A 25,580-nucleotide genomic window follows, 5' to 3' on the forward strand; every position below is an offset into this window, starting at 1 on the left:
AACTTTGTATTAAAGCAGTGTCTGCTATCTCTGTTCAAAACATTAGCTTAAACGGTAGGATGAATAAAGGTACGTTGTACTCGACTTATCACTTCGCTCAAACGCGAGTTTTCATCATGTTCCATGCTAGATTCATCATTGTATTACTTCTTAGGAACGAAGCAAAGATGTGGAAGCCAATTTAGACGCAATCCAGTGATACTTGGCCTAGTTATCAACGTGTGACATCCTGACTAATGAGATGAATAAGGGCACGTCTACCCTATAATTATAAATTATAATTAATCATTCTAGATTACCAGCGTGGTTTTATTGCTCCACCATTTCACCAAGTGTTTGATTTGTTAGGATATAGCTATATTATAAAAGGTAGAAAATTAAGATCGTTTGAATTTTGACTGTTTTATAGGTTTTATAATTCGTGTTACATTTCTTTTGATATTTACTGGTTTATTTCTGTTCCATAGAATATGAAATTTACCTTCAATTCAATCAGTATGCGCTTTATGATTCTCATACCAATTATATGTACTGCTACCTCTATAGTGTATGTAGTGGTTGTTTCAACCGGCTAAGAATTACGCTACGGACCAACTGTGTCCGTAGTAAAAACCCACCAAACTGGTAACCCCAATTTTATAGTATCATGCGATCCGTGCTTAACTTGTTGCGGGGTTTTCAAATATTCTCAATAGCGAACGAAACCTGGAAAGTACCGGATGAGCCATGAAACTCGCACTGCAGTACGATAAGGCCGTTCGCTTCACACTGATATCTTTTCGCCCAGGATTAGCAGAGTTTTGCAAGATTTTTGTTGTCTGGGGGCTTGCAAAAACTTTCGGTGGAGTGTTGCAGGACTTCGATTAGCAAATCTCGTTATTTACAGACGAATCGACGTAGAGGCCGTATGGCCGTTTTCCGTCGGCCTATTTTTGCTACGAGGCCCAACCCCGACGCCAGAGGGGTGACTCCCTTTATCTGGACTAGATATCGACCCATCAACTCACGGACCGGGGACCAAGGGCTTTACTTCCCATTCGAAGGAAAGCGCGACTACAGATTATTTTTCACCTCAGAAAACTCTCAACAATCTCGGCTGGGATTGTACCCAGACCAACTGGGTGAGTGGTGGTTGAGCTTACCACTCAACCACCGGCACTGGTTTTGCCCTTATTGCGTTATTGGTGTCCTCTAGTTATTGTGTAATATATGTTGGAAATGAAACGTACAGTTTTCTAATCAACAATAGTTAGAATAGCACAAATCAATCTCCAGCATAGAAACTATGAATCTATCTCGACTTATGCAGATAGGTAAAGCTTCCATAGCATTGATTGAGGAACCGTACTTCCATAAAGGAAACTTCTATATTGGAAAATAACTCAACACTACCTTCATTGCTTACAACATGACAGCCATGACTAACCCACGTGAAATGCCTCGTGCTTGCATTTTTTGCAAATACGGCTATTGACGCGTGTCTGATATCGTAGCTCACAATTCGCGATATCTAGGAATCAGAAATCAGAATAAATTGGCTCAAATGGCAGGTCCCTCGTATGTAGTTGGGAATTTGTACAGTGTCTTCTCATCATTTCCTGAGCGGATGGAAATGAGAAGGATGAAAAAGTAAGCAGAATTGGAAGAGTGGGAAAAATAACAGCACAAAACAAACACAAGGTAAATTAAATTCACAGGTAGTTCGAATCGCCTGCGAGTAAGCCTAAAGCTCTTTACCACATCTACGTAAGGACAGCCGATATCTGAAAATCGCAATTGTGCTACTGCTGGGCAGTTGCATATCAGATGATATGAGGTTCCGTAGTCGAATTCACAAGAATCACATGAAAATGACTCAGTGCACTGAATAGTTGCCATGTGATGATTGAGTTTGCAGTGGCCGGTTAAAGCCTTGGTCAGTATGCCGCAGTGGAGTTTCGAAAAATGTACGAGATTTTTAGAAATCACTAGGCACTGTTGTTCTATAGAAAAGCCTCTGTTTGGCGATACGTTTGTAGATTTCTCCAATAATTGTAACGCTTGGACGAAATTGTCGAAATTGGCAGGGCGAGCTAATGACCAACGAAGCCAATCGCTGCACTTGCCCTTGCCAAGTCGACAGCCCATTGATTTTCAGTAATATCGGAATGTTCGGGAACCCAAACAAGGTAGATAGTGTTAAGAATGCTGAGTTCTTCGATTTGGTTTCGGTATGTGATCACTAACTTGGGCCGTGATTTGTCTGAGCTAAGGGCCTTGATTGCAGCCTGACTATCGGAGCAGAAGTTTATATCTTTACCGGACAAGCTCGCACATAATCGCAAAGCTTTCTGCTTGGAATGCAGTACAGTATCTATCTACCGAGTGAGATTGTTCCAATCTCATTTCACGACGGTAGACATCAGCACCAGTACGTCTCTCCATCTGAGAACGGTCAGTGTAACATCGAACTTGCGTATATGGTTGTCTTTCCATATAACCAGATAATCACTCCTCCCGAGATGGGATTTCAAAAGGAATGTCCTATAAGGAAAACTACATGTGATTGTAATATCGCTGGGAGCAAGAATATCTTCACCCCATGTAACCATTTGTGACCACAATCGTGTATGACTGGTAGCTAGATCAACATGGTTACTGTTCCAAAGCCCAGTAACCTGCAGTCTGTATGCACATGATAGTACTTCTTGTTTGAGGTGTATGTGTAACTGTTTGATGTTTAGAAGTGCCTCAAGAGCAGCAGTCGGAGTTGTGGTGAAAGCACCAGTCAACGCCATGAGCGCCATTCTTTGCAGATGGTTTAGCTTCGACTGGACCGTCATCACCTCTTCCCTCTACCACCACACAAGGTACCCGTGTGACAGAATTGGACGCACAATTGTCGTGTAAATTCTAAAGATGTATTTAGGTTTGAGACCCCAGGTATTTTCAAAAGTTCGTCTGCAGTGCCCGAAGGCCATGAACGCTTTCTTGGCTATGAACTCAATGTGACCAGACCCATGCAGTTTGGAATCAAATATAACTCCAACGTATTTGACTTGATCTGCACACAGGAGCTCAGAATCAAAGAACTGCAAGGGACGAACCCAGGTTGTTATTCGCTTCTTCATGAAAAGAACCATTGAAGTTTTGTTTGGATTAACTGATAATTTAACTTGTCGACACTACCGCTCGACAGCTCTTAATGCTTGTTACATTAAGGCAAAAATTGATCCGATGCAAAGTCCAGTAATTAGTATTTGGTAATCTTCAGTAAACTCGTAGGTTGGAAACCTAAGCTCATTGAGTTTACTCAACAAACCGTCGGCAAGCAGGCTCCGTAGCAAAGGTGACAGAACGCTACCCCGAGGACAGCGGCAAATACTCTATTTTCTTATATCTGCCTGTCTCAGCGACGAACAAAGATAGCGGCTACTAAGCATTGCGTTTTGACATTAAAAATGTCTTACTCCACTATCTGGGTCTAGGTGTCATTCTAAAATCTAAACTATCTCCCATGTAACGAAACTATGTAAGGTTTGCACGCTTATAACTCCGATATTACTAAATGGATTTTAATCATTCATACACCAACCGATTCAGAAACACTTAACTTAAATATTGGTAATAATTTAATATCTCCCCAATAAGTAGATTTTTGGAAATTGGTAAAATTAAAATGTTCACGAAAAACGGGAAAATTACCATTCGTGAGGCAGATTTCTCAGACACAGCCGTCAATAGAGGGCGTCTTAGTGGCTCAATCAAACACGAAAAGTCATAAATAGAAGCGACGCATGTCCGTCTAAATCAGTTGTTGCTTTTATCCATACGAGCAACATCGTCTCCGGGCGATGCAATAAGCGCTATCGATTTTCGGCAACGTTGGCATTTGCACACACTCGCACCTAAGTGACTAAACCATATACGGTTAGTTTATAAATAGAGGTGACGCGTACCCGTTTGAATCAGTTTTTGTTCTTATGTCGAACGGGTAAGATCATGGCTGAAGGGTCTGGGCTCTACAATAAGCGGTAGACGCAATGCATTTTCGGCAGCGGTGGCCGTGTGCGGATTTTTGGGGTACCTACCAGCACGGTGCCACAGAATGATTTGCAAAGTGGGCGGGTGGGGTGGTTTGGATTTAATTCAATACGGCAGGATGCGACTTATGTGTGCTGCTTGAGAGTGTTGTGTTGAAAAAAATATTTATTTTTATGCATGTGTGTGCGTTGTACCTTCGTTAATCAATGTTTACGGCGCTTTGTTGCTGCGCAGGGTAAAGAGCCTATTGGTTTTCATATGTTTCATATTTCGGTTATATGTTTTTTATCAGTAAGGCTTCTGACAACGTGCTTCTGTAGTTATTGCACTGTTCAGCAGCGTAGTATTTTATATAGGAGAGTACACTCAGGTTTTTTGCGCGGTATTTTTTTACGCGGATTTTGAAATTTACGCGGTTTTTATTTACGCGGCCTGTATCTCCTGCGTAAAAAACCTGAGTGTTAGGGCATTGCAAAAAAATTTTTTTTTTAATTCTCGAAGGCCCCCCTCTCAAATTGTGACAAATGTCAAAGTAAGCTCAGATGCCAAATTTCACATCATTTGGACAATTTTAGACCTCCGCCCACTTCGCTAGAAATTTTTTGAAATTGGTACTATGGGAAAATATGGAGGAAAAATACATTAAATGCAATAACTTTTGAAGTAGCAATCAGAAAATTACAATTTATACCTCTTTTTGAAGGAAATTAGTATTTGTATTTGAATGGAGATATATTTGTTTCTAGAAAAATACGGGAAAGTGGGGTACTGGGTCATTTTGGCCCCAAAATCCCCTATTTTTAATAATTTTTCTGCTCCGTGATGCAAATCATACATATTTTGTAGTTTTTCTAATGTGAAAAAATCTCAGAAATCGAACGGAACCATTTTGACCTTAGTCTGAATACGAGAAGTTGGGGTTAAATGGCCTTTTGTCGTTCATATTAAACTTCAACATTTTCTCGTGAATATATCTCTATTATTGTTCACTCAATTTTCATAAACTATACCTTGTTGAACGTGGAAAATCCTTAGGATTATAACAAAAATAGATTCGTTACCGGTAAAATTCAGGAACATCAAATTATCTGACATATAGTGTCGATTTCACATTTTTATCATAAAATCGCACATATTAACTCCATTTAACAACAAAATTCTTATTTCATTTACTACTTTTAGTGTAAAATTTGCTTAGGGATCACATGAGAAAAGTTTCATTCCTGGACAAATAGGGGAAGTTGAGGTATTAGGACAAATAATGAAAAAAATGAGATTTGTAGAGTAAATATCAAGAAGTTTGATGTTTCTGAATTTTACCTTTAACGTTTTTATTTTTGTTTTATTCCTCAGAATTTTACACGTTCAATAAGTTACATTTTATGAAAATAGATTGAAGAATAATAGAGATATAAGCATGAGAAAATGATAAAATTTAATATGACTGACAAAAAGCCCTATAACCCCAACTTCTCGTATTCGGTCTAAGGTCAAAAGGGTTCCGTTCGATTTCTGAGATTTTTTCACATTAGAAAAACTACAAAATATGTATGATTTGCATCACGGAGCAGAAAAATCATTAAAAATAGGGGATTTTGGGGCCAAAATGACCCAGTACCCCACTTTCCCGTATTTTTCTAGAAACAAATATATCTTTATTCAAATACTAAGATTATTTTCTTTCAAAAGAGGTATAAATTGTAATTTTCTGATTGCTACTTCAAAAGTTATTGCATTTAATGTATTTTTCCTCCATATTTCCCTATAGTACCAATTTCAAAAAATTTCAAGCGAAGTGGGCGGGGGTCTAAAATTGTCCAAATGATGTGAAATTTGGCATCTGAGCTTACTTTGACATTTGTCACAATATGAGAGGGGGGGGCCTTTGAGAATTAAAAAAAAATTTTTTTTGCAATGCCCTACTGAGTGTAATTGCATCGGAAACAATCACATTCCCAGCAGAACTTTTTGTTTTCTAATTTCAATCACTTTTGTTTCGTACTGCACACAACGGAAAATTTTAAAACAGAACTTACCGTCCCAGCAGCAGTTTAAGCGGGTGTTCTTTTCGATTGAAATTCAAGCCATGTCATAAGCGTTACTGGACTTAAAATTGTTTTCCCAGTTTATCCAGTCAGAGTATCTGTCCTGCCCTATGTATTCAAAACACAGTTCTAATCGCGTTTTAAAGTATACAATAAATAGAATGGTTGGGTATAGTAATTTAAATTTTAAAATAAATCTGTTTTAAATTATGAAACAAACCGCTGTACTGAAGATATAATTATGTCAGTCCTATTACCACATAAAACACCTATATAACATAAAACGCTGCATAATTGGTTTAATAATACAATGTTTACATTACAGAGTTATAACACGTTATAATAATTAGCAACAAGAAAAATGTCACCAAGATAGCATTAAATCCCGTTTTAACTGGTAGTGCGAACGTTGTATAACAATGTAATTTATCAAATAATTTCATTTTTTCCACCACTAATCGATCAAGCAATACTTAACCTTAAGATTGTTTACTTAAGTTCATTAGTACATTATTGACAATTTAAATGGAAAATGAAATTTCATATTTCATGGAGTTCTCAATATGGAACTTTTCTTTTGAATATATTTTCTGGACAGACCAGCCTATTTTTACTAGATGGATCAGCCAAATAATGCCAATCACCTAGTGAGATACTTGATTAATTAATAGATTACCGTTAAAAGACCTTCAATAAATTATGTTTTAATGGGGAGGGTACATAGCAAATTGTAACATATGAAAACAGGCGAGTGAGCAAGAACTGAGTCGATAAAATTCATATGCACGCTCTTGAAAAAAAGCTACATTTTTAATGTCACCTTGGTCGTGTCCTGTACACAACCCTTTAATTCTTTTCCAACCCGAGACATAAGCTGATACCCCATGACCGCGCGTTGCTTCCAGAATAGATTGGAAGGATATATTATCAATAGCACCCTCAATATCTAGGAATACACCCAAGCAAGATTACTTGATTGAGAAGGCTTTCTCAATGATGTAAACAACATCGCGAAGAAGAGCGTTCGTGGATTTTTCACACTGATATGCATGTTGTATTTTGAGCAATTGATATTCAACTAAACTGACGTTCCTGAAATGATGATTGCCCCTTTGGGAATAAATCTAAGTTATTTCTCGCCATGCTTTTGGGATATACTCTGTAGCAAGACTGGAAATCTTTTTCAAGGCATATTTGAACTCATATAAACTGCTAACTCTCCACGAGTCCGAATCGCCAGAAATAAATCAGCAATACAACCTCGATAGTGTGTGTCGAAAAGATAATTGAAAACATTCTTTTAGTCCGTCACATCCTTGGTTCTAAGGAATTCAATTGAAAATTTTTCGATAATGAGAAAATTTTATTTTACCTGTTAGTCACGTTCTGACTAGATATATTCTTGCATAGGTTTTGACAGCCAGTCCAATAGATCTAAGACATTAGTTTTACTTAAAAGCCCTATAGAACCATACTGTACTCTTCCCCAGACTACTGGCATTTTGTTTAAGTAAACGATCCTCTGAAACGTTAATTGAATCTTTTACTGGAGCGCTTACGATTAAGGCAGTTACATCGAAGGAGATCAGTATTTCGTCATATTTGATTTCGTTACCAGGTTTATGGATTTTAGGTAGCCCATTTATTATGGGTAAAACGGGATTTGAAACATTAAGGCGAGTGAAATTTTCTTCTTCCAGGATTGGAATGCATTTGAATCATGTCAGCATCGTATTGCTCCTTAACCATATCACTACTTTATTAGCCTTATCTGCCTTGATGTAAAAAAAACTGGCTTATTCCTCAATTCTTTAATTATTTTAGATTCACCTATATTTGCCTTTGGAATGTTTATTTTAAATAGAATTTGGTAAAAAAGCAAATTTTTTAATGTTATAGTGATATAGAGAGTGTTAGTATATGCATTAAATTTCCATATAATAATGCCATAATTGAGCCATTCTGAGATATCGATGATTTTGTCAAAACACAAAGGGTTTAAAGCAAATAACTTTCGAACAAAGCAATGCAGCGGTACAATTAATAATAAAAAAAACTTGTAAAAATACCATTGGAACAAGTTATAAATTGCCAAAATTCGTTCATGAGCGATGGAGATATTAAACATTTTGGATTTTTATTCCTCGCTTGCCAATGTTCACTAACTAAAAATGAGATCGTTACATGCTTTACGGGTGTTTTAGGGTCAAAACTAAACCGATTTTGAATATCGGGGAGTGAAAACACATCTGCGTGTTTGAATGAATTCGATTCCGAAAACATTTTATGAATTTACTTAATAATTAATTAACTATTTTTCAAAAATTAATACGCAAGTTTACTTCAAAGACACAACAATGTGTAAATTGACTTCAAAGTGAAAATTTGTCCAGAGTTGATGTATTTATCCGTTGGATTAAGCATTAAGTTCAGTTGTGAGTAATCCACCATATTCATATTCTACTCGTAGCATCACCAAGAGCAACTGTATTTTTGAATAACAAAATTCTAGTGAAAGTTTATCTTCTTTTGCAAGATTTATTTTATACTAATTATGGCGTAAAAATTATCAGTTGCAAAGATGCAAGGAATCAAAATTTCGCCCTATATACAAAAATAATGTCACAGCACTAACCATCATTTGCCATTCCTCACTTGTCGCCCCTCCCCACCACCGATCTCTCACAATCGTGTTCGTGGCAACTGTCACACGACTCAGATCTATCCTGATATTTCCAAATCCATTTCTAAGATGCGTCATAAGATCTTCAACTAATCTGAAATATTTGTTAGTATCTAAGCTAATTTAATCTTGCGATGTATTTGTGCACGTTAAAGAAAACAAACCTATTTTTGTCTTCTGTTTCCCTTCTCCCTAATTTTAGTGTAGAACAGAGCCACTTACGGAAACAAATTAAATATTACATTCTACTTGAAAAAGAAAATATTTGTGGTCCTGACAAAACTTGCAAAATATTGTGTATTATTAGAAAACTATAACTATAACTTTTTTATTCAAACCCTGCTTTCCTCGGAAGATGAGGAGCTATTGCCTCGAAACGTTGCACTAGGAGAGTCATATGACCAACAACCGAAAAACCGAAGGCACAAATCCCCGACTACATACAGGGAACGTGCCATTTGATCCAATATATTCTAATTCCTGGTACTGAGCGCTTGTATTTCAAATTGGGTAATATGGTTGATTGAAGACAAAAATGTTGAAAAGAGACATCCCACGTGAGCTTTTTTAAACTTTTCGTATCTGTACTGCATTTTGAATGAAATATATGCTCAAATGTGTCATTTAAAAATTGAGAACACCTGTTTTGGGTTGTATTATTGAAAATGTAGATTCATTGGATTGGAATGCACTTTTATGGAAAATAATGGATAATTCTAAAAATATTCACAAATTAGATCCGGGGACAATGGCGCCCAAAGACCCCTGAACTATACTTGCATCCCAGTAAAAGGATACTTTTAACTTATAGCGATGGTTTCAATTGCCCAAATTTGCCTTATGCTGAGAACGCTTCAATTGAAGCTTCAATGCAAGAATTAGTACAGGCATTGGACAATTCAATAGACGTTTCGTTTGAGTGCTCCGTATTCTAGACGTAAATTAGCGAGGAAAACAATCACAGTTTATGCATTGGACAGATAGTTGATTCACTGAATTTATGTCATACATATTACTATAAAACTACAACTGATACTGAGTTGTACTGAAAACCCCAGTATACATTTTTCATGGTCAATGTGACTGAAAGCATATTTATTTGCGAAAAAATACGACTTGTAATTTCAAGAAAGTCCCAAAAGCAGTCCAGGGACCATTCAATGACCTCCAGGGACACAATCAATGGCCTCCAGGGACACATTCAATGGCCACTGGCTTTTCGATGAATTTAACTACTTATTCTGGTAGTTCGAACCGTTCCTTTGTCATGATATTGTTTTCTATATCGAGAATTCCGAACGAAACAATTCTCAAGTGATTAGGATGCGTGAAAAGAGACTGCATTGTAATCGACTGAATGTACGGCTTTTGTGCCATCGACAACAATATAATTGCTAACATAACCTAGACACTTTTCTATATACTTCAATGCAAATGAATACTATTTACAGGTGGTCTTATCTCACTTTACTATTTCCAATTACGCGTTAAAATACTGGAGCTGAAAATTCTATTCTGTTTATTCATTTACTTCATTTAATTAACTTTTTTAAATTTTATTCATTTTAATAATCTAATTTTGTTCAGTCATTAATTTTATTCATTTCATCTAGAACATTAATTGGATACAATTTTATTTATTCTATTAATTCTATTACTTTTTAATATAGCTGATTTTTTGCATTCCAATCATTTTATTGTTTACAAGCAAACAAAATGAAAAAAATGATAAGTTATATAGAAAGTAAACATTTTTATTCATTTTATCACTTCACTTTCTTCATTTTGTATATTTTATCCATTCTATTCATTTTATCGGTTTCATTACCGCTCTGTATACTCTGTTATTTATGAACAACCACGTTTTCAAACAGCTATAACTTTGGGGTTAGACAAGATTTCCTCACAAAAAAGTAAAACTAATAATTGTGACTATCACCAATTGTTCTGATTGGATTTCACTGGAGCAGTGCTGCCGGAGACATTTTCAGTTATCGGTGAAAAATTATATTTTGACATATCTTCGTTGTTGTTGTTGAAAACTCATAAATTTTATCAATATAGACTGCTTTCGGCTATCTTTTCTGGCCAATTAAGCTATTGAAAACTTTGCAGGAGATGTGTATTAAGGATCAGTATGTAAAAATTGAGCAGCTTCTCGCACTGCTATATAAGCATCTATCTTGATCAAAACAGGTTTTTCGTGGTTTCTTTACACTTTTAAGAAAAACGGTTTTGGAACGATATATGTGCTAGAAAATGTTAGGTATGAAAGGGTTAATTTTATCCATATTATTCATATTATTTATCATATTAATTTAATTTATTTTTATTCATATTATTTCTTTCATTTATTTACATCATTTTATTAAATTATTAATTTTTCTTAGCTTATATATTTTATCCAGTTTCTTTATTTTATTAATGCGGTTTAGTCAGTTCTTTTTATTATTTAATGACAGTTTGTTAGCTTGAAACAATTTAATTTACTCTCTTAATTTCAATTTTTTTAATATTGTCAAATTTTCATTTGAGCTAAATTGATGTATTTTATTAATTTGATTTATATTTAGCATTCTATCCATTTTATGAATAACTTTTTTTTTGCTTCAAAATTATATAAAATTTTTATTCGCTTTATTATTTTTCTTTAAATTATTCAATTTATTCGAAGTGTTATTAGTGCTTGCCAACTATGCGTGTGTTCGGCAAACTAATGAATAATACAACAGTGATTTGTGTAAGCAATGTCTCAACCCACTGATAGGTGGATTAAATCGGTTTTTGTTTTTATAGACAAAAATATGGGATGCGGACAACCCGTCAAATTTACCCGGTCCCTGGGTAAGTTGGGTAAGTTGTGCGCTAGAAAATAAGCAATCAAATGGAAACTCAATTACTTTAGGGGTTCCACTTCAACGGAAAAATTATATCGACGATGAAAGTATTTTAGGAACACTGTTGATTACTTTGATGGGTTTTGACAAGACACGCATTACAAATAAATGAGCGTTACATCTGAAAAGGTCCTTTAGTTGTTACACGTATTAATAACATGCGAATAATGTCGATTTTGCATGAAGCTGATCTCAGATGCGTGCCTAAAGTTTTTTCAGCATTGAACAAAAAACCGAATTGGGTTCTTATATGAATTGCAACATAGATTCCTTTTTATCACCAGGGCTAGGAAAACCCGTGCGATGGTTTCGAATCGGACCCAGGTGAGCTGCGTACCTCACAATCCATTTATAAACTATGATGTATCCGCGCCTTTCAAGAGATTTCGAAGCAGACATTCAGCATATAGGACAATTGCAAAAAATGAACACCATGACACTGAAAGTATTTGCAGATTGGTTCATGAACATACGACGAAAGTCTCATTGGATGACCATTGCTGCGTATCTAGTCCTCATAGTCGATGGCCGTACGTCGCCCTAGGAAAGGAAGACTCTACATATCACCTGCAATCTTGTCGATTTTTTTCGCCCGCTGATCATCTCTTGTCCTTCTGTTGGATCAGCTGTTGTTATATGACCGACGGGGAAGTTATTCAAGCAGTTGTCGCAATTCGTGTTCCATAGGTTGTCTTCATGGTTTATGCTATATCTGCTGTCCACCATAAAGTTTTCACAATATCTTCCACTCGAAAACACTGAGGGTGCTTTGGTCCTTTGGCAGCACTACAATATCACTAGCCTCTGTCTCTTCTCCGTGTTTCTGAGGTTCGCATGGTACTTGGTCGTTTCTTACCGAACACGCTATTCACTTGACTAGTATCATGACTGAATGTCATAAACCACACCATTTCGTGGATTTGTTTCAAAATTTTGTCTTAGAAGGGTCGCTAGCTACAAAAACAATTGTTCAGTTATTTATAATATAACAAACAAGACCTCGCATTGTTTACTCATCCACCAGCTCTCGATCACACGCTGCTGTAACCCTTTACCGATAGTGGAAACGTACCTGACCTGGCAGTACAGAGATATAGAACTGATTTTACAAAACAGTAATGAAATGTCCGAGGTCCATTCAAAAAGAATTCATAAATTCGGTAGATTTGCATCCGTTGTTCCGTTTTGCGTCGAATCTTGGGAACGATGGCTTTACTTTGTTTTTGTTGACGCCTAAATTGACACATTTTGACGATTTTTTGCGTATAACATATGGCAAAGGGGCGTAATCGTACAGCATGCTCCTGCACACAGTCCGTAAGATGAATGAAAAAATGGTAATCCTCGTAAGTAGTTGAAAATAACGGTCTATATCAAACGAATATATTCATTTTATTCGTCAAACGTGGCCGAATTTTCCATGACAATACACCTCGTTTATTTCGATTGATTGTGCCAAGCATGCATGCAATTAACCATCAATTCGAATAGGCTTGTATGGTACCTGGTAAACTTGAGTTTATCTTTTGTTATACAGAGTACTTACAAAAGTCACATGTTATTTGTCGTGCAATATGATAGATGTCGGCTTGTTACATTGCAATTATTATACTGATACAAATTTATCTCCGAAATAAACATACAGTTACATTACAGGTACAATGTACAACATTGGCCTTAGTAGCATGTGAAAAAATAAAACATCGATTCCCCAAAAGTAATATAAACCCTTTTCAACTTGCGGCCTAGATTTAGAATTTGACATCAATGCAAGTCAAGTCATTTATATCAACAAACAAGCGAAACTGTGGCTAGCTGGCCATGAGATATGATTTTATCCAAAAAGCTTTCACACTGTAACAAACGGTCGATAATGAATGGTCAATTATGCTAGCAAATGTTCATAGCTTTATTTCAAAGAAATGAGATAAACGCTTACCTGTATTACTTTTTCCGAAATAAAACTTACTCTCAAAGACCTATTTCATGTTTAAATTTTACTATGATGCAATATGTGTGTTTCGCAAGATTACATATCCAATTTTGACCACAATCTAATGATTTTCACGTAGTGCTCGAAAGCCTTCTGATATGCTATAGTGTTGCCGATGGACATGTAAACAAACATGTTTTTACGCAAAACTTACGGACAGGAAATTCCTGTTTCGGCACTATTTTTCAGGGAACTATAAATTAGGAAAGCTTCTAATACTTATCATAAAGGGATCAAGGTACGTTGAGTGAGTTCTATTGTTTAGTTACGGAGATAAATGACCCAGAGTGCTGCAGTGTCAGAGAGCGCCATACTGCGGCGATCTGAACTGAGATGCGGATTTTTGGGACAGGAAATCTTCGTAACGGATAAATATTTTTATTCGCTGAGCGTTTCTAAATGTTTTTCGACTTTTATTTTAGGTATCAAAGAATAATGGAGGCAATGCACATTACCAATACATAGGAAAACATGATAACATACAGATGCGCTATTATCACAGATAACATTGAAGTGGTCCGTTAAGGACCGTGCTAAATATCTTTCCAATAAAATTGCATATTAACCGAAATTTGCCATTATATTTCAGTCTCAATCAAGGATGCAAAATGCCTACATTTTCTGTGGCTGTAATTTGTCTGCCTACATTCTCATTTCTCTTTCGACGCTGCTGTCCTTCGCTATTGCAGGAAGCCCAGCGCTGTACGGCAGTCTGTAAGCAAAGCAGTAACATGACAAAGAAATACTGCCCCCAGTACATCCACCAGACGCAAGCTTCTCTTTCCTTATTTTACACTTTTTAATATTTTTAATCTATTCAATATTTTCAATCACAACCGACGGCAATAAATGCTGTTCGTTTACGCCACGACCGGCATCATCGCTTTCGTGTGCGGGCCTCTCCCTTTGACTACGCAGAGAAAAGTGTACAAAGCGAGAGAACAAACTTTACTACGCCACAATCTCACCGAGCAGTCGGAATACAGCAGCAAAACAAAAATGTATTCTACTGCTCTACGGGAAAATGTACTCGGTTTGGCTACCGTTCTGGCAAGAGCTGTAGTGATGCGTCGCTGTAGCGGGCTGTACGGCTTGTTCAAATGTAAATATACCGAAAAAAATGTAGTTTACCAGTACCTTTGGCATCCCTGGTCTCAATACCCCGGTATTTCGATATTCCGATTCCATATTTAGGATCAAATTTTCGAAATTCTTCAGACGATTGGACAAAGTAAAAATGGATTGTCGATATACAGAAGAAAGTGATTTTCTCAATTTTCTGTGAATTTCAAAAATAAAAATATTTGATGATTAAATAGTATCCCCAGCTGCCCCGTGTGCGTCAACGCCAACTTACTCCAACCGCATTTTTTGAAAAAATCTATTTGAAGAATAATTTTTGTTTGTTGATAGGTTTAATATCCTTACGGATACTGAAGGCTCTTTTCACACACTATCGAAAAATCTTCTGGCCAGGGCTTTAACCGGACAATGCCAACTTAATGTTCACATGGCAACTCTTCAGAGCGCTGAGTTTTCATGCGATCTTGATGAATCCGACTACGGAACCTCCTATCACCTGATTACATCTGGACTGATAATTGCAGTTTTATTGCTGGTCCAGCAAATATAAAGATTTTCGTCAATCAGTATTCAGAGTTTTATGGTTCCCATACCAATCGTATGCACTGTTATCTCTTCCAGGCACATCCAGCGTCGCCCGTGGTATGAGCGGCTACATTGACGCCCTGATCGACTACAAGATGAGCAAAGCTATGCGAGATGCGATGGGCATGAACGTTGACTTCCTGTCGGATTATCCCGATTTCTTCTCGTTCACGGCGATTCTCATCCTGTCGGCCTTGCTGGCGTATGGTGTCAAGGAATCCACCCTTATGAACAACATCTTCACCGGCGTGAATCTGTGCGTTATAGCAGTCGTCTTGGTTACCGGGGGCATGAACAGTGAGTATCAATTTAAATGATTTATTGTTCAAATTGTGTTACCATTGTTTTCCACAGGTGATACTGCAAACTGGAACATTCGTCCGGAGGATGTTCGACCGGAAGATATTCCAGCGGGTGTTGATATAGGACAAGGTGGATTCGCGCCGTATGGTTTCGCTGGAATTATGGCCGGAGCAGCCAAGTGCTTCTACGGATTCGTAGGATTCGACTGTATCGCTACTACGGGAGAGGAAGCGAAAAACCCTAGCCGAAACATTCCGCTGGCTATTGTCATTTCGTTGATAATTATATTTTTTGCCTACTTTGGTATCTCAACGGTACTAACTATGGCGCTTCCTTACTATCTGCAAGATCCAGGAGCTCCGTTTCCACATCTGTTCGAGCAACTAGGGTGGCACGAAATCAAATGGATCGTTTCGATTGGTGCTATATTTGCACTTTGTACGAGTTTATTGGGCGCTATGTTCCCTTTGCCACGTGTTCTCTACGCTATGTCAAATGATGGCGTTATCTATAAGAAATTACAAACCGTTCATCCGAAAACTCAAACTCCCATTCTGGCCACCGTTTTAGCCGGTTTACTAGCTGCAACTATGGCCTTGCTATTTAATCTGCAGCAATTGATTGATATGATGTCGATTGGGACGTTGATGGCCTACACCATTGTGGCGGTTAGTGTTCTAATACTGCGATATGAGGACAACAGTTTGATGGATTCTACGGAGATTACCATACCGAATGTGTTCAATCAATTGTTTAACACGGCTAAGCGTGCGGATCCTACCCGACTGTCGGCAGCGATTGTGAAGATTGGAATTTGTCTTTTCGGTAAGTTCTCTATTTTCTAAATTAATTAAATTTAAAAGCATGTCTCACGTTAAAATATCGTTACAGCTATTTGCATTTGCGCTATATGTAGCATACTGGTAATTGCTACCGACAAGATCTCAACCGATTACCCAGGTATCATCGCAGCTCTATCCGTTCTGGCCGGTGTAATGATCTTGCTGATGATCATCACTGCCTGCCAACCGACGGACAAAACCAAGCTGACCTTCAAAGTTCCTCTAGTGCCTCTGCTGCCTATGTTAAGCGTGTTCTTCAACCTTTATCTGATGTTCCAGCTGGATTCTGGAACTTGGATCCGGTTTGCAGTGTGGGTTGCCATCGGTTACTTCATCTACTTTACCTACGGAATCCGTCACTCGGTTGAAGGGGAAATTGCAAAGCAGAAAGCGGCCAACGCCGATATGAACGGGAAAAACGGATTCGATAACAACGGATTCGACGCTGGTCAAGGCCGGATATTTTCGGCTATTCCGGACGAGCACCCGCGAAAGCCTTCTAAAAATTCTTACACTTTTCACAGTGAATAGCAAAGGGCATTTACATCTAGTTTCTTAAAAAATCAACGTGAGATATTTAGGGATTGAGTACAAAGCAGAACAGCACCGCGAGTGCAATGCCAATCAACCGGGTCCATCGCAGAGACATTAGATTTTATATCAGCTCTCTCAAATTGTTAAATATTTTGCCAATCCAAGGCAGGCAGCTTCTTTGAGGCGCTGATAGACCAAGTCATTCCAGTGTAATATTCTTACCACAGGCAGCAAATCTTTGTATCGTATTTAACGTAACAAATGATAGTTGAGTGATATTGCAATGTGTAAAGTATTTATCCAAATGTAAGATTATCAGTTTATAGGCAGAAGGTCTGTCGGGCTCCGCGACGCCTCTAAACTATGCTTGTGATAGAAGAAATTAGGATAAGTTTTATCAAAAGATGTGAGGAAAGCGCGACAATATTTTAATCGTGTACAGTGTCAGTGTTAACGGAGATAACCTCGTTTTGAAACATGTGTGTACATCATGGTTGAGCCAAATTATGTTCAATGTGTAAGATAATTAAAATCCAATAAATCAAGGTTATCATTTCTCAGTTATCACAACCACAAACCAGACACGCGTATATCGTTGCTTGAGTACAAGGTGGGAGAAAGGGCACGTGTGTTTGCAGTTCCGTTTGCTGCAGACAGGTATTACGATAATCGCTATCACTTTCCAATCGCTCGCAATAGGAGTGAACACCGAAGATGGATGGAACTGAGTACATTCCAGGTGAGTTTATCAGCTGATAAGTCGACTTGCTGATTTCATCATACTAGTAGCTGTTCTCAGGACGGAATGGTGTTACCGCGGTGTTATCTTGCCTGTCGGATAAGCTCATATCGCTTTGGTTGGGGATTTGAACTTAGATTCGGATTAGATTTATTCAATACGCAGTGGATTGTTTTACGCGCTCCGGTACTGCTTGCCGTCACAATCTGCATGTGAATTTATAGCTTCCGCAATAAATACCCCTTAAGCTATATTCAAAGGTTGTTGGGTCTTTTTCTACTAGGGCTTAATTTGTCATTCATACATTGTCACTGTTCTGCTATCTCATGACAAACGTCATTTTGGAGTAAACTGAATTAGATATGCCATGTTACTAGATTTGGAAATCACTATAATATTTTCTGTTTAGATTTCTGATATTCTGCTTAGTAACAGAGATATAACGAGACACCATTGGAACGGGAGCCAAATTCTCGTGCTAGCTTGTGACAGAAGAAACAAACCAATCTTCGTTTTTAGCTATATATTGAAGCCATACAGCTCATGGTATGTTTCTAATGGCTTGGATATTTTTTTGTTTTCTAGAAATGACGAAATTAAAGATGAAATACTTGCGTTTGAGAGCAACGAAAACTTGTATAGAGTAACCCAAGTTTCAGATTGTTATTAGAGCCAGATCGTTGAACAAAGATGGTAGACGCTGGAATATGCAACAACTTCAAATAGGCAAAATGTTCAGTTATGGTATTTGCGTTTTGACTTCGTCTCATCAGAATCCGACACTAATTTAGTGAAAGAAAAAAGCTAACACCGGATTGACGCTAGCTAAAAATAAAACGAAAAAGCTGCTTGTGAATTGTGGAAGTTTAAGCATGTATGCATGACATTAAAAAAAGTTTGTTCGACTAACGCATTTTTACAGCAAAACAATCCAAGAGTAAGTTAAAGGGAACAAAGAGTTCTGAGCGAGAAAAATATACACTGGAAAAAGTTCACTTTTTACAAAAACAAAAATTAAATTCTGGAAAGATTATTTTTTTTTAAATTTTTACATTTCTAATAAAAGAAATGGATAGAATTCGCTAAAACTTTCAAGTATCTTTTTTCGAGGCCCGGAGGGCCGATTATTATACACCAATCGAATCAGCTCGACAATTTGGGACAATATCTGTGTGTTTCTATGCTTGTAATGGACAAACTCTCATTCGTGTTTCTCAGCACTAGCTGAACCGATCTTATCCAAAATAATTGCAAATGAAAGGCCTATCACCCACACAGAACGCCATTAATTTGTTTTTGATTCTGATGTCTAGTTTCCAAGATATAATTGCTTGAATATGTGAAAATGGTGCTTTAGCAGTTTGTTAAAATTATCTGCCGGAATTGACGACATATATAAACATTTTAAGTATATTTAGACAGCTTGTACGAATACCTCTTGAACAAGCTACAGATTGTTGAAATCGGACTATCAAAAAAGATATTTAACATTAAAAACGAACGAAAGATTTTTATGATTTCCCATAGCGAGAAACAAGACCAAAAACCTGTTTTAATCCACCCAAACTATAATTTAATACCCGGTTACGTTCAATATAACATTGTGAAATGTCTGTTGCATTTTTATTACACTTGATAAGCATATATAAGTGCACGATTGTCGCGAACCTGATAAGCAACATGTCGACGCTGACGCACTTGAAACAAACAACATATTCAAATAGCTTAATCCGCTCGAGTTCAATGCTGTCTTCGTCTTAGGTGTGAGGTTGGTCTGAGAAGGGAGGGGGTTGGAGAGGGAGGGTTTGTAAAAATCAGTTAAGAGTTTTCCGGGAAATAGGTGTGACATTAGCTCGGGAACTTCCCCGGGGGCATCAAAATCCGTCATAGGTGGCCAATGTGATCAATGCTACTTTGATTGGGCATTAGTGATCTAGAATGGCAAATTAAAGTAATGTTGAACGTATTTGAATATGTATTACATCATTCAGACATCAAAGGGTTATCAGTTTATATGTTGTGTGACCGCACTCTTCAATCCGTAACTCCGGATTCGGCCCGATCAACTAAAAATTCAATGGCGTCTTATGGGAGCGTTATACCGTTCATTTAAAACTAAGTTTGTGCAAATCGGTACAGCCATCTCTGAGAAAATTGAGTGACATTGTTTGACACACACGTACATACATACATACGCACACACAGGCATTTTGCGATCTCGATGAACTGAATTGAATGATGTATGACACTCGGCCCTCCGGGCCTCGGTTGAACAATCGATTTTTGGAGTGACCTTTCTTTATATGCACGGAAAAAAAATTGTTCCCAAAATCGTGAATAAAGTGCCATGAATTCTGGAACAACTACGTTTTTACGTTACGAAAACAGGACCGAGAACAAAAATCACGGCTTTTAAAATTATGTTCAATTTCCCTTCAGTACCACCCGCCCAACGCTTTTATTAGTTTTTGTTTTGTGAACTTAAGTCATGTTTTCATGCATGTCATTATCAAATCGATTTTCTGTACTTGAACTATTACACAATTATAACAACGTTATTCATAAAACCAAAGGTTGACTTATGATGTTATTCATAGATTTAGGAACATTAGTTCACAAAATCAAAACAGTCTGGATCCGTTTTCGTGAACTATTTCACGAAATCCTCGTGAACTAAATCACGATCCAATATTCATGCTCGAGAAATAGTTCACAAAATCATCAAATATTATTAACGTATTCATATACTGGTTCATGATTCCTAGTACAATAGTTACTACTGATCATTCGTACAGGAAAAATATTTCACAATATCAGGAAATATTATTCACGGGTTCGTGAACTCGTTCATGATTCCGAGTACTTGTGACGGCGCCGGTGGTTGACTGGTAAGCATGACCACCACTCATTCTAGTTGGCCTGGGTTCAATTCCAGCCGAGGTCGTTGTGATTTTTGGTCTTCCTTCGGAAGGGAAGTAAAGCCGTTGGTCCCCGGTCCATGAAATTGGTGGATCGATATCTAGTCCAGGTAGTGGAATCACCTCTCTGGCGTCGGTAAAGAAGAAGTATATCCAACTTCTATACTCTACTAACAAAAATATCCTCCTCCCGTGATACTTGTGGAGTGCGCAGTAGTATATACGGCCTCTAGCAAAAGCAAGTATCGGACTAACAATTCCTTCCCTTTCCTTACGCGATCTACGTTCGGGCCTGGCCGGCGCCGGTATTGATCAGAAACACTTTAGGATTACCAGGAGTTGCACATTGAAAGATGTTTCGCTAATCCCAAGCATAATTATCTACTGATTCCCTGTGCAACTTCAGCTAGTCCCGATCGATAACGGAGTAGCAGCCATGGGTGGTCGCACAAGCTCAAGCTCTCGTTCGTGATTCCGAGTACTTGACCTAGGATCTATCTTGCGTACTTGTGATATTTAGAAGATATCCCTAATTATTTTCAGTTTCATGCAACATGTTAATGAAATTTTTTTTACGGGAAGTATTTCACAAAATCTAGTATTATTCGTAAAATCATTTTTGTGCCATCCACTATTCCATGAAATTTCATATATATTCTGTTAGCTGCTCGTGCCTCTTGCTGTTAGCGACGAGCAAGAGGAACGAACAGTAGAATATATAAGAAAACTATTGAGACCTAGAACATTGTTATTCATTTGATAAGGTTCAGTGTGATGTCTCGACAGAAAAAGAAAACTGCGCTGGGCACCAAGAATACATTATAGAGCCACAAATCGTGTTCGTGATATAGTTTATGGAACAAGATCCCGCTTATTAGTCACATTTATGTTACTGTTTATATTGTCGCGATGCAAATAAAAAATCAAAAATAACAGATCGCGATAATGCGAAGAGAAATTACGAATATCACATCACTCCACTCCAAATTCGATAGTAAGCTCTAGAAAAAAATATCATGATAACGTGCAAATATATTACGAAAATTGTGACCAAGATCCTAAAATTATGCACATAAATCACTCTACTTGTGACTAAAATATCAAGAAAACTACGAAAATCTTGACTAAGATCCTGAAATGATGAATATAAAACACATTAATCGTGATTAAAATATCAAAAAAAGGCTAAGATCCTGAATTCATGAACATAAATAACTCTACTCGTGACTAAGCCATCACGATGACGTGAATAGAAATTATAAAAATCTTGACAAAGATCCAGAAATCATGAATATAAATCACATTACTCAACAAAAATACTCACAGAAAAATCCGATAGCAAACTCATGAATAAAATATCACGGTAAATTTATGAGAAGTCACAAAAACCGCGAATAAGCTTCTGCAATCATGAACATCGTTTAACTGTCAGCTGTGTATTCCCAAATTGTGAACAAGGATCACAATAAAAACTAATCATGTCCAGGGATTATTAAATTAGTATGCTTTAGCTGTTCATGATAAATCTCTTCTACTGTTTACAAACAATAAAATTTACATTTCATCCAAAGTTAGAGGTTGTAAAGCTCACAATAGAAAGTTATTTTAGAAAAAAAATGATTTAAGAACATTTCGATAATATCATTTTATAGCTCGCCATACTCCCTACACGTAGTATTCATGCCTTCAATAAAGTTGTTTTAAATGAAAGTCTCAACAAATTCTCTAAACACACGAACTCTGTTACTATTTTTTGAAAAATTAATTCTTCATATTTAAGGGGGTATATACGCAGATAAAAGTTGGCAAGTTGTTGCCAAAATTGATAGCCATGTATGGAAAGTTAAGCGAAAAAAAATATTGGGTGAAATTGAAATACATGTCGGAATACCCCCTTAAAAAGTTTTTTGTACCGTAACTTTTTTATTTGATTTTTTTAAAGTTTTTCAAAATTCTAGAAAGTTGTGGAAGCTTTCACCAATGTATTAGACTTTCCACAATGTTACAGTGACACAATCTCATATTCGTACACCTGTAGTGTATATGTTTAATATTGTTTTATAAATGTTTGCGCTATTTAATATAGGTATTGTTTTGTAAATGTGGTAGTAAAATCATCATCTGTCATTTTCTTATCATTTGTTATCAAAAATGTGCAATTCATTTGCACAGTTTGCTCTACACTGGTTTAAGAAATTCCCTCAAATTGATGTAATGGTTCAAAAAAAAAAATAAACTAACTGCCATTATGGGACGGAAACTAATTATTACTTACCAAAATGAAGCTAATCACTTCATGAAATCTTTGAAATTGTTCAAAGGTTGTGTCCAACTATTTAACATGTCGTTAAAAGCTTTGATGTGGCGAAACGTAGAGCTGATATTACGAAAAACTTGAACCGTAAAAATTTACAATGATAAACGATTTTTAATTAGAAAAATTTGGGAAAATCGAGTAATACTTGAGGTTATATACATGGTAAATAAATTGAGTCATAGCATTTAAGTATAAGTCTGCTCTGGTACGGCTCGAAATGTATGGAGAACGGACAATTACAATGCTTTGTTCTGAGCAAAAAGCTGTTCATCAATGAGAAAAACAAAGAATGGATTTTTTATTAACTAAACAACATAGAAACATTTTATTGGAATATTGGAAAGATTGAAAACTTTGTCTACGAGTCCAAATTCAACATCTTTGACTCTAATGGCTGTTGTTTCGAGTGGAGAAAATCGAACTCAGACCTGGACGTAAAAGCCTTATAACAGCAGCTAAGCGCAGGCACAGTGGAGTTATTGTATGGGGTATTATATGTTCACTAGAAGTGCTAGAAATTTGGTCTCCATTGATGGAATGATGGATCAGAATGCGTATTTTAATATGAATATCTTAAAATAAATTTTAAAGCAAAGCTTCCGTAAAATGGTACTTTTACTAATAAATGGTGGATATTGGAAAATCGATCAGGAGAAGAACTTAAAGCATAAGGAGTGCAAAAAACGTTCAGAGTAAACTTATAATTGTTTAAATGTTATGGATTCTCCACTGCGGACCCCGTTTATTAACTGATTAGAAAAATAATTAGGAATATTTGGACAAAAAGTGCAAAACTATCTGAATTATAATGAGAATGATCTTAGAAACTATTATTTAGAAGAATGGGATAAAATTTAAGTTGAATACACGCAAAAACTAGTGGTCAGCATTCCAATACGATTGAAAACTGTAATTACAAACAAAAGCTACCACATTGAATATTTATTATAGAAATTTCAATTGATTTTTGAAAAAGTATGTGTACTGTACGAATATGAGATTGCGTGTACATTTGACTTTCTTTAGAATTATGATTATTTTTGAAAAAATGAGCATTTGTAGTACAAAGATAATTATTGTATCTTCCCTATGGTATCTATAAAACTATTTCTACATAAATAAAATGTCTCGTAAACTGTTTTACTTGTAAAATGCATATAAGCATTCCGTATAGCGGTGTACGGAAATGAGATTGTGTCACTGTATATTGAGCGTAACCAGCTATTAAATCATAGCTTTGATAAATGAGAACTCCTTAAAATAAACCGTGTCAAAAATATCTGGGAGGTCACAGCTGTCGATTGGCGTATCATATATTTTCTTTGCTGTCGTGTGGCAGATGTGTGCGCCGGCGCAAGCCGCTGAACGATGGTTGTTGGAATAGGCGTTCCGAATAGCTCCTTTCGCACAAAAGTGGTGAGCATCTTAAAAATATCTGTGTTTTCACCCAAACAAAAATCCTTCCCTAAAATAGGAGCCTCAAGCTTTCCAAATTACTTTCAAAAATTTCCCTACATCTGAAAACCTGTTGATACTTTTGGAATAGAGAAAATGTAGCCATCTCAGATTTCAAAATGGCGCCACACATCGATTTTTGGCATCGACTCATAAAAACTGTGCCGAGAATACCAACATTGATTGGGATATAGAGATTTTCGCTAAACCGGAAGTCGTCATCTTGGTTTTCAAAATTGTGTCAAAAGTCTATCTCCAGCATCTATGTGTGCCGACAACCGATTTTTTGTAGCCTTTTTGAAAACTGAAAACAATAAAAAAATACGAATATTTTTTGGTGGCATTCAATGTTGAATCTCAAAATTGGAATGAAGTCACTTTGTAAATATTCAATGCGCACACTTTTTCGATCGGTTTACTTCATTTTTTAACCATAAACAAATGATCTAAAAAAAAACTTTTGCGTAGATTTTCACTTGATCCAAAAATAGTATGTTTGTAGAACAGAACATACGAACCTGTTTGCTTCGGGAATCGGCACAAAGAGAACGTGCTAATATAACACACAAACAATATTTGTCAGAATGACCACGTCTGCTTTCTGTTAAAAGTTTCCAGTACCGGCAACCGATCACTTTCCCTATCAGGTATCTGCTACGCCGCCATGATTTTAATGCCAAGATCTAAAACGTCGCGTTAAGGTCGATCCACAATGCACAGAATCGATTCCATTCGACACCATTTTGTAATATTCGAGTTCGTTTAATTTGTTGATGCATTATGGTGTAAAGTTTTTGTTATTCACCAAAATGCCCACAACAATAGTTCTAATCAATTAGCAATGAAATATTTTAACTTTTTAACAAACATCTAAAGATTGTGGCATTCCGTGCCGTGTCTCAATAGTGAAAATCGAGCTTCGAACAAATCAAGCAGAACAATTTGAACTGTCAGTGGGACCCATAATTTGTGTGCCCGCTGAGATGTTGACTTATGTCAGTTCAATACAAATAGGATAGGGGTGCCATATACGTGAAAAAAATAAACAAAAAACTTGATTTTGTAAAACTAATCATCCCCTTAACTTGCACCACGATTAACTCAATATTCAATATTTCTTGAATAACCAGAAATAAAATTTTAATACTTCACAAGAAACACTA

At 36.7% G+C, this 25,580-nt stretch overlaps 1 protein-coding gene across 4 annotated transcripts in view; it reads left to right on the top strand.

The window, feature by feature from the left end:
• The window catches only part of LOC131687988 (high affinity cationic amino acid transporter 1-like), a 400,280-nt gene extending 382,715 nt beyond the window's left edge, over window positions 1–17,565 (top strand). For all 4 annotated transcript variants that reach the window (XM_058972105.1, XM_058972104.1, XM_058972103.1 and 1 more), the window contains 3 exons: window positions 15,346–15,606; window positions 15,664–16,437; window positions 16,504–17,565. In XM_058972105.1, coding sequence (XP_058828088.1) covers window positions 15,346–15,606; window positions 15,664–16,437; window positions 16,504–16,985 — 1,517 coding nt within the window. In that variant the 3' untranslated portion in view covers window positions 16,986–17,565. The remainder of the gene's footprint in view (window positions 1–15,345; window positions 15,607–15,663; window positions 16,438–16,503) is intronic.
• Window positions 17,566–25,580: the final 8,015 nt, after the last annotated feature.

This window comes from Topomyia yanbarensis, chromosome 3 (genome assembly GCF_030247195.1).
Source record: "Topomyia yanbarensis strain Yona2022 chromosome 3, ASM3024719v1, whole genome shotgun sequence".
NCBI lineage: Eukaryota > Metazoa > Arthropoda > Insecta > Diptera > Culicidae > Topomyia > Topomyia yanbarensis.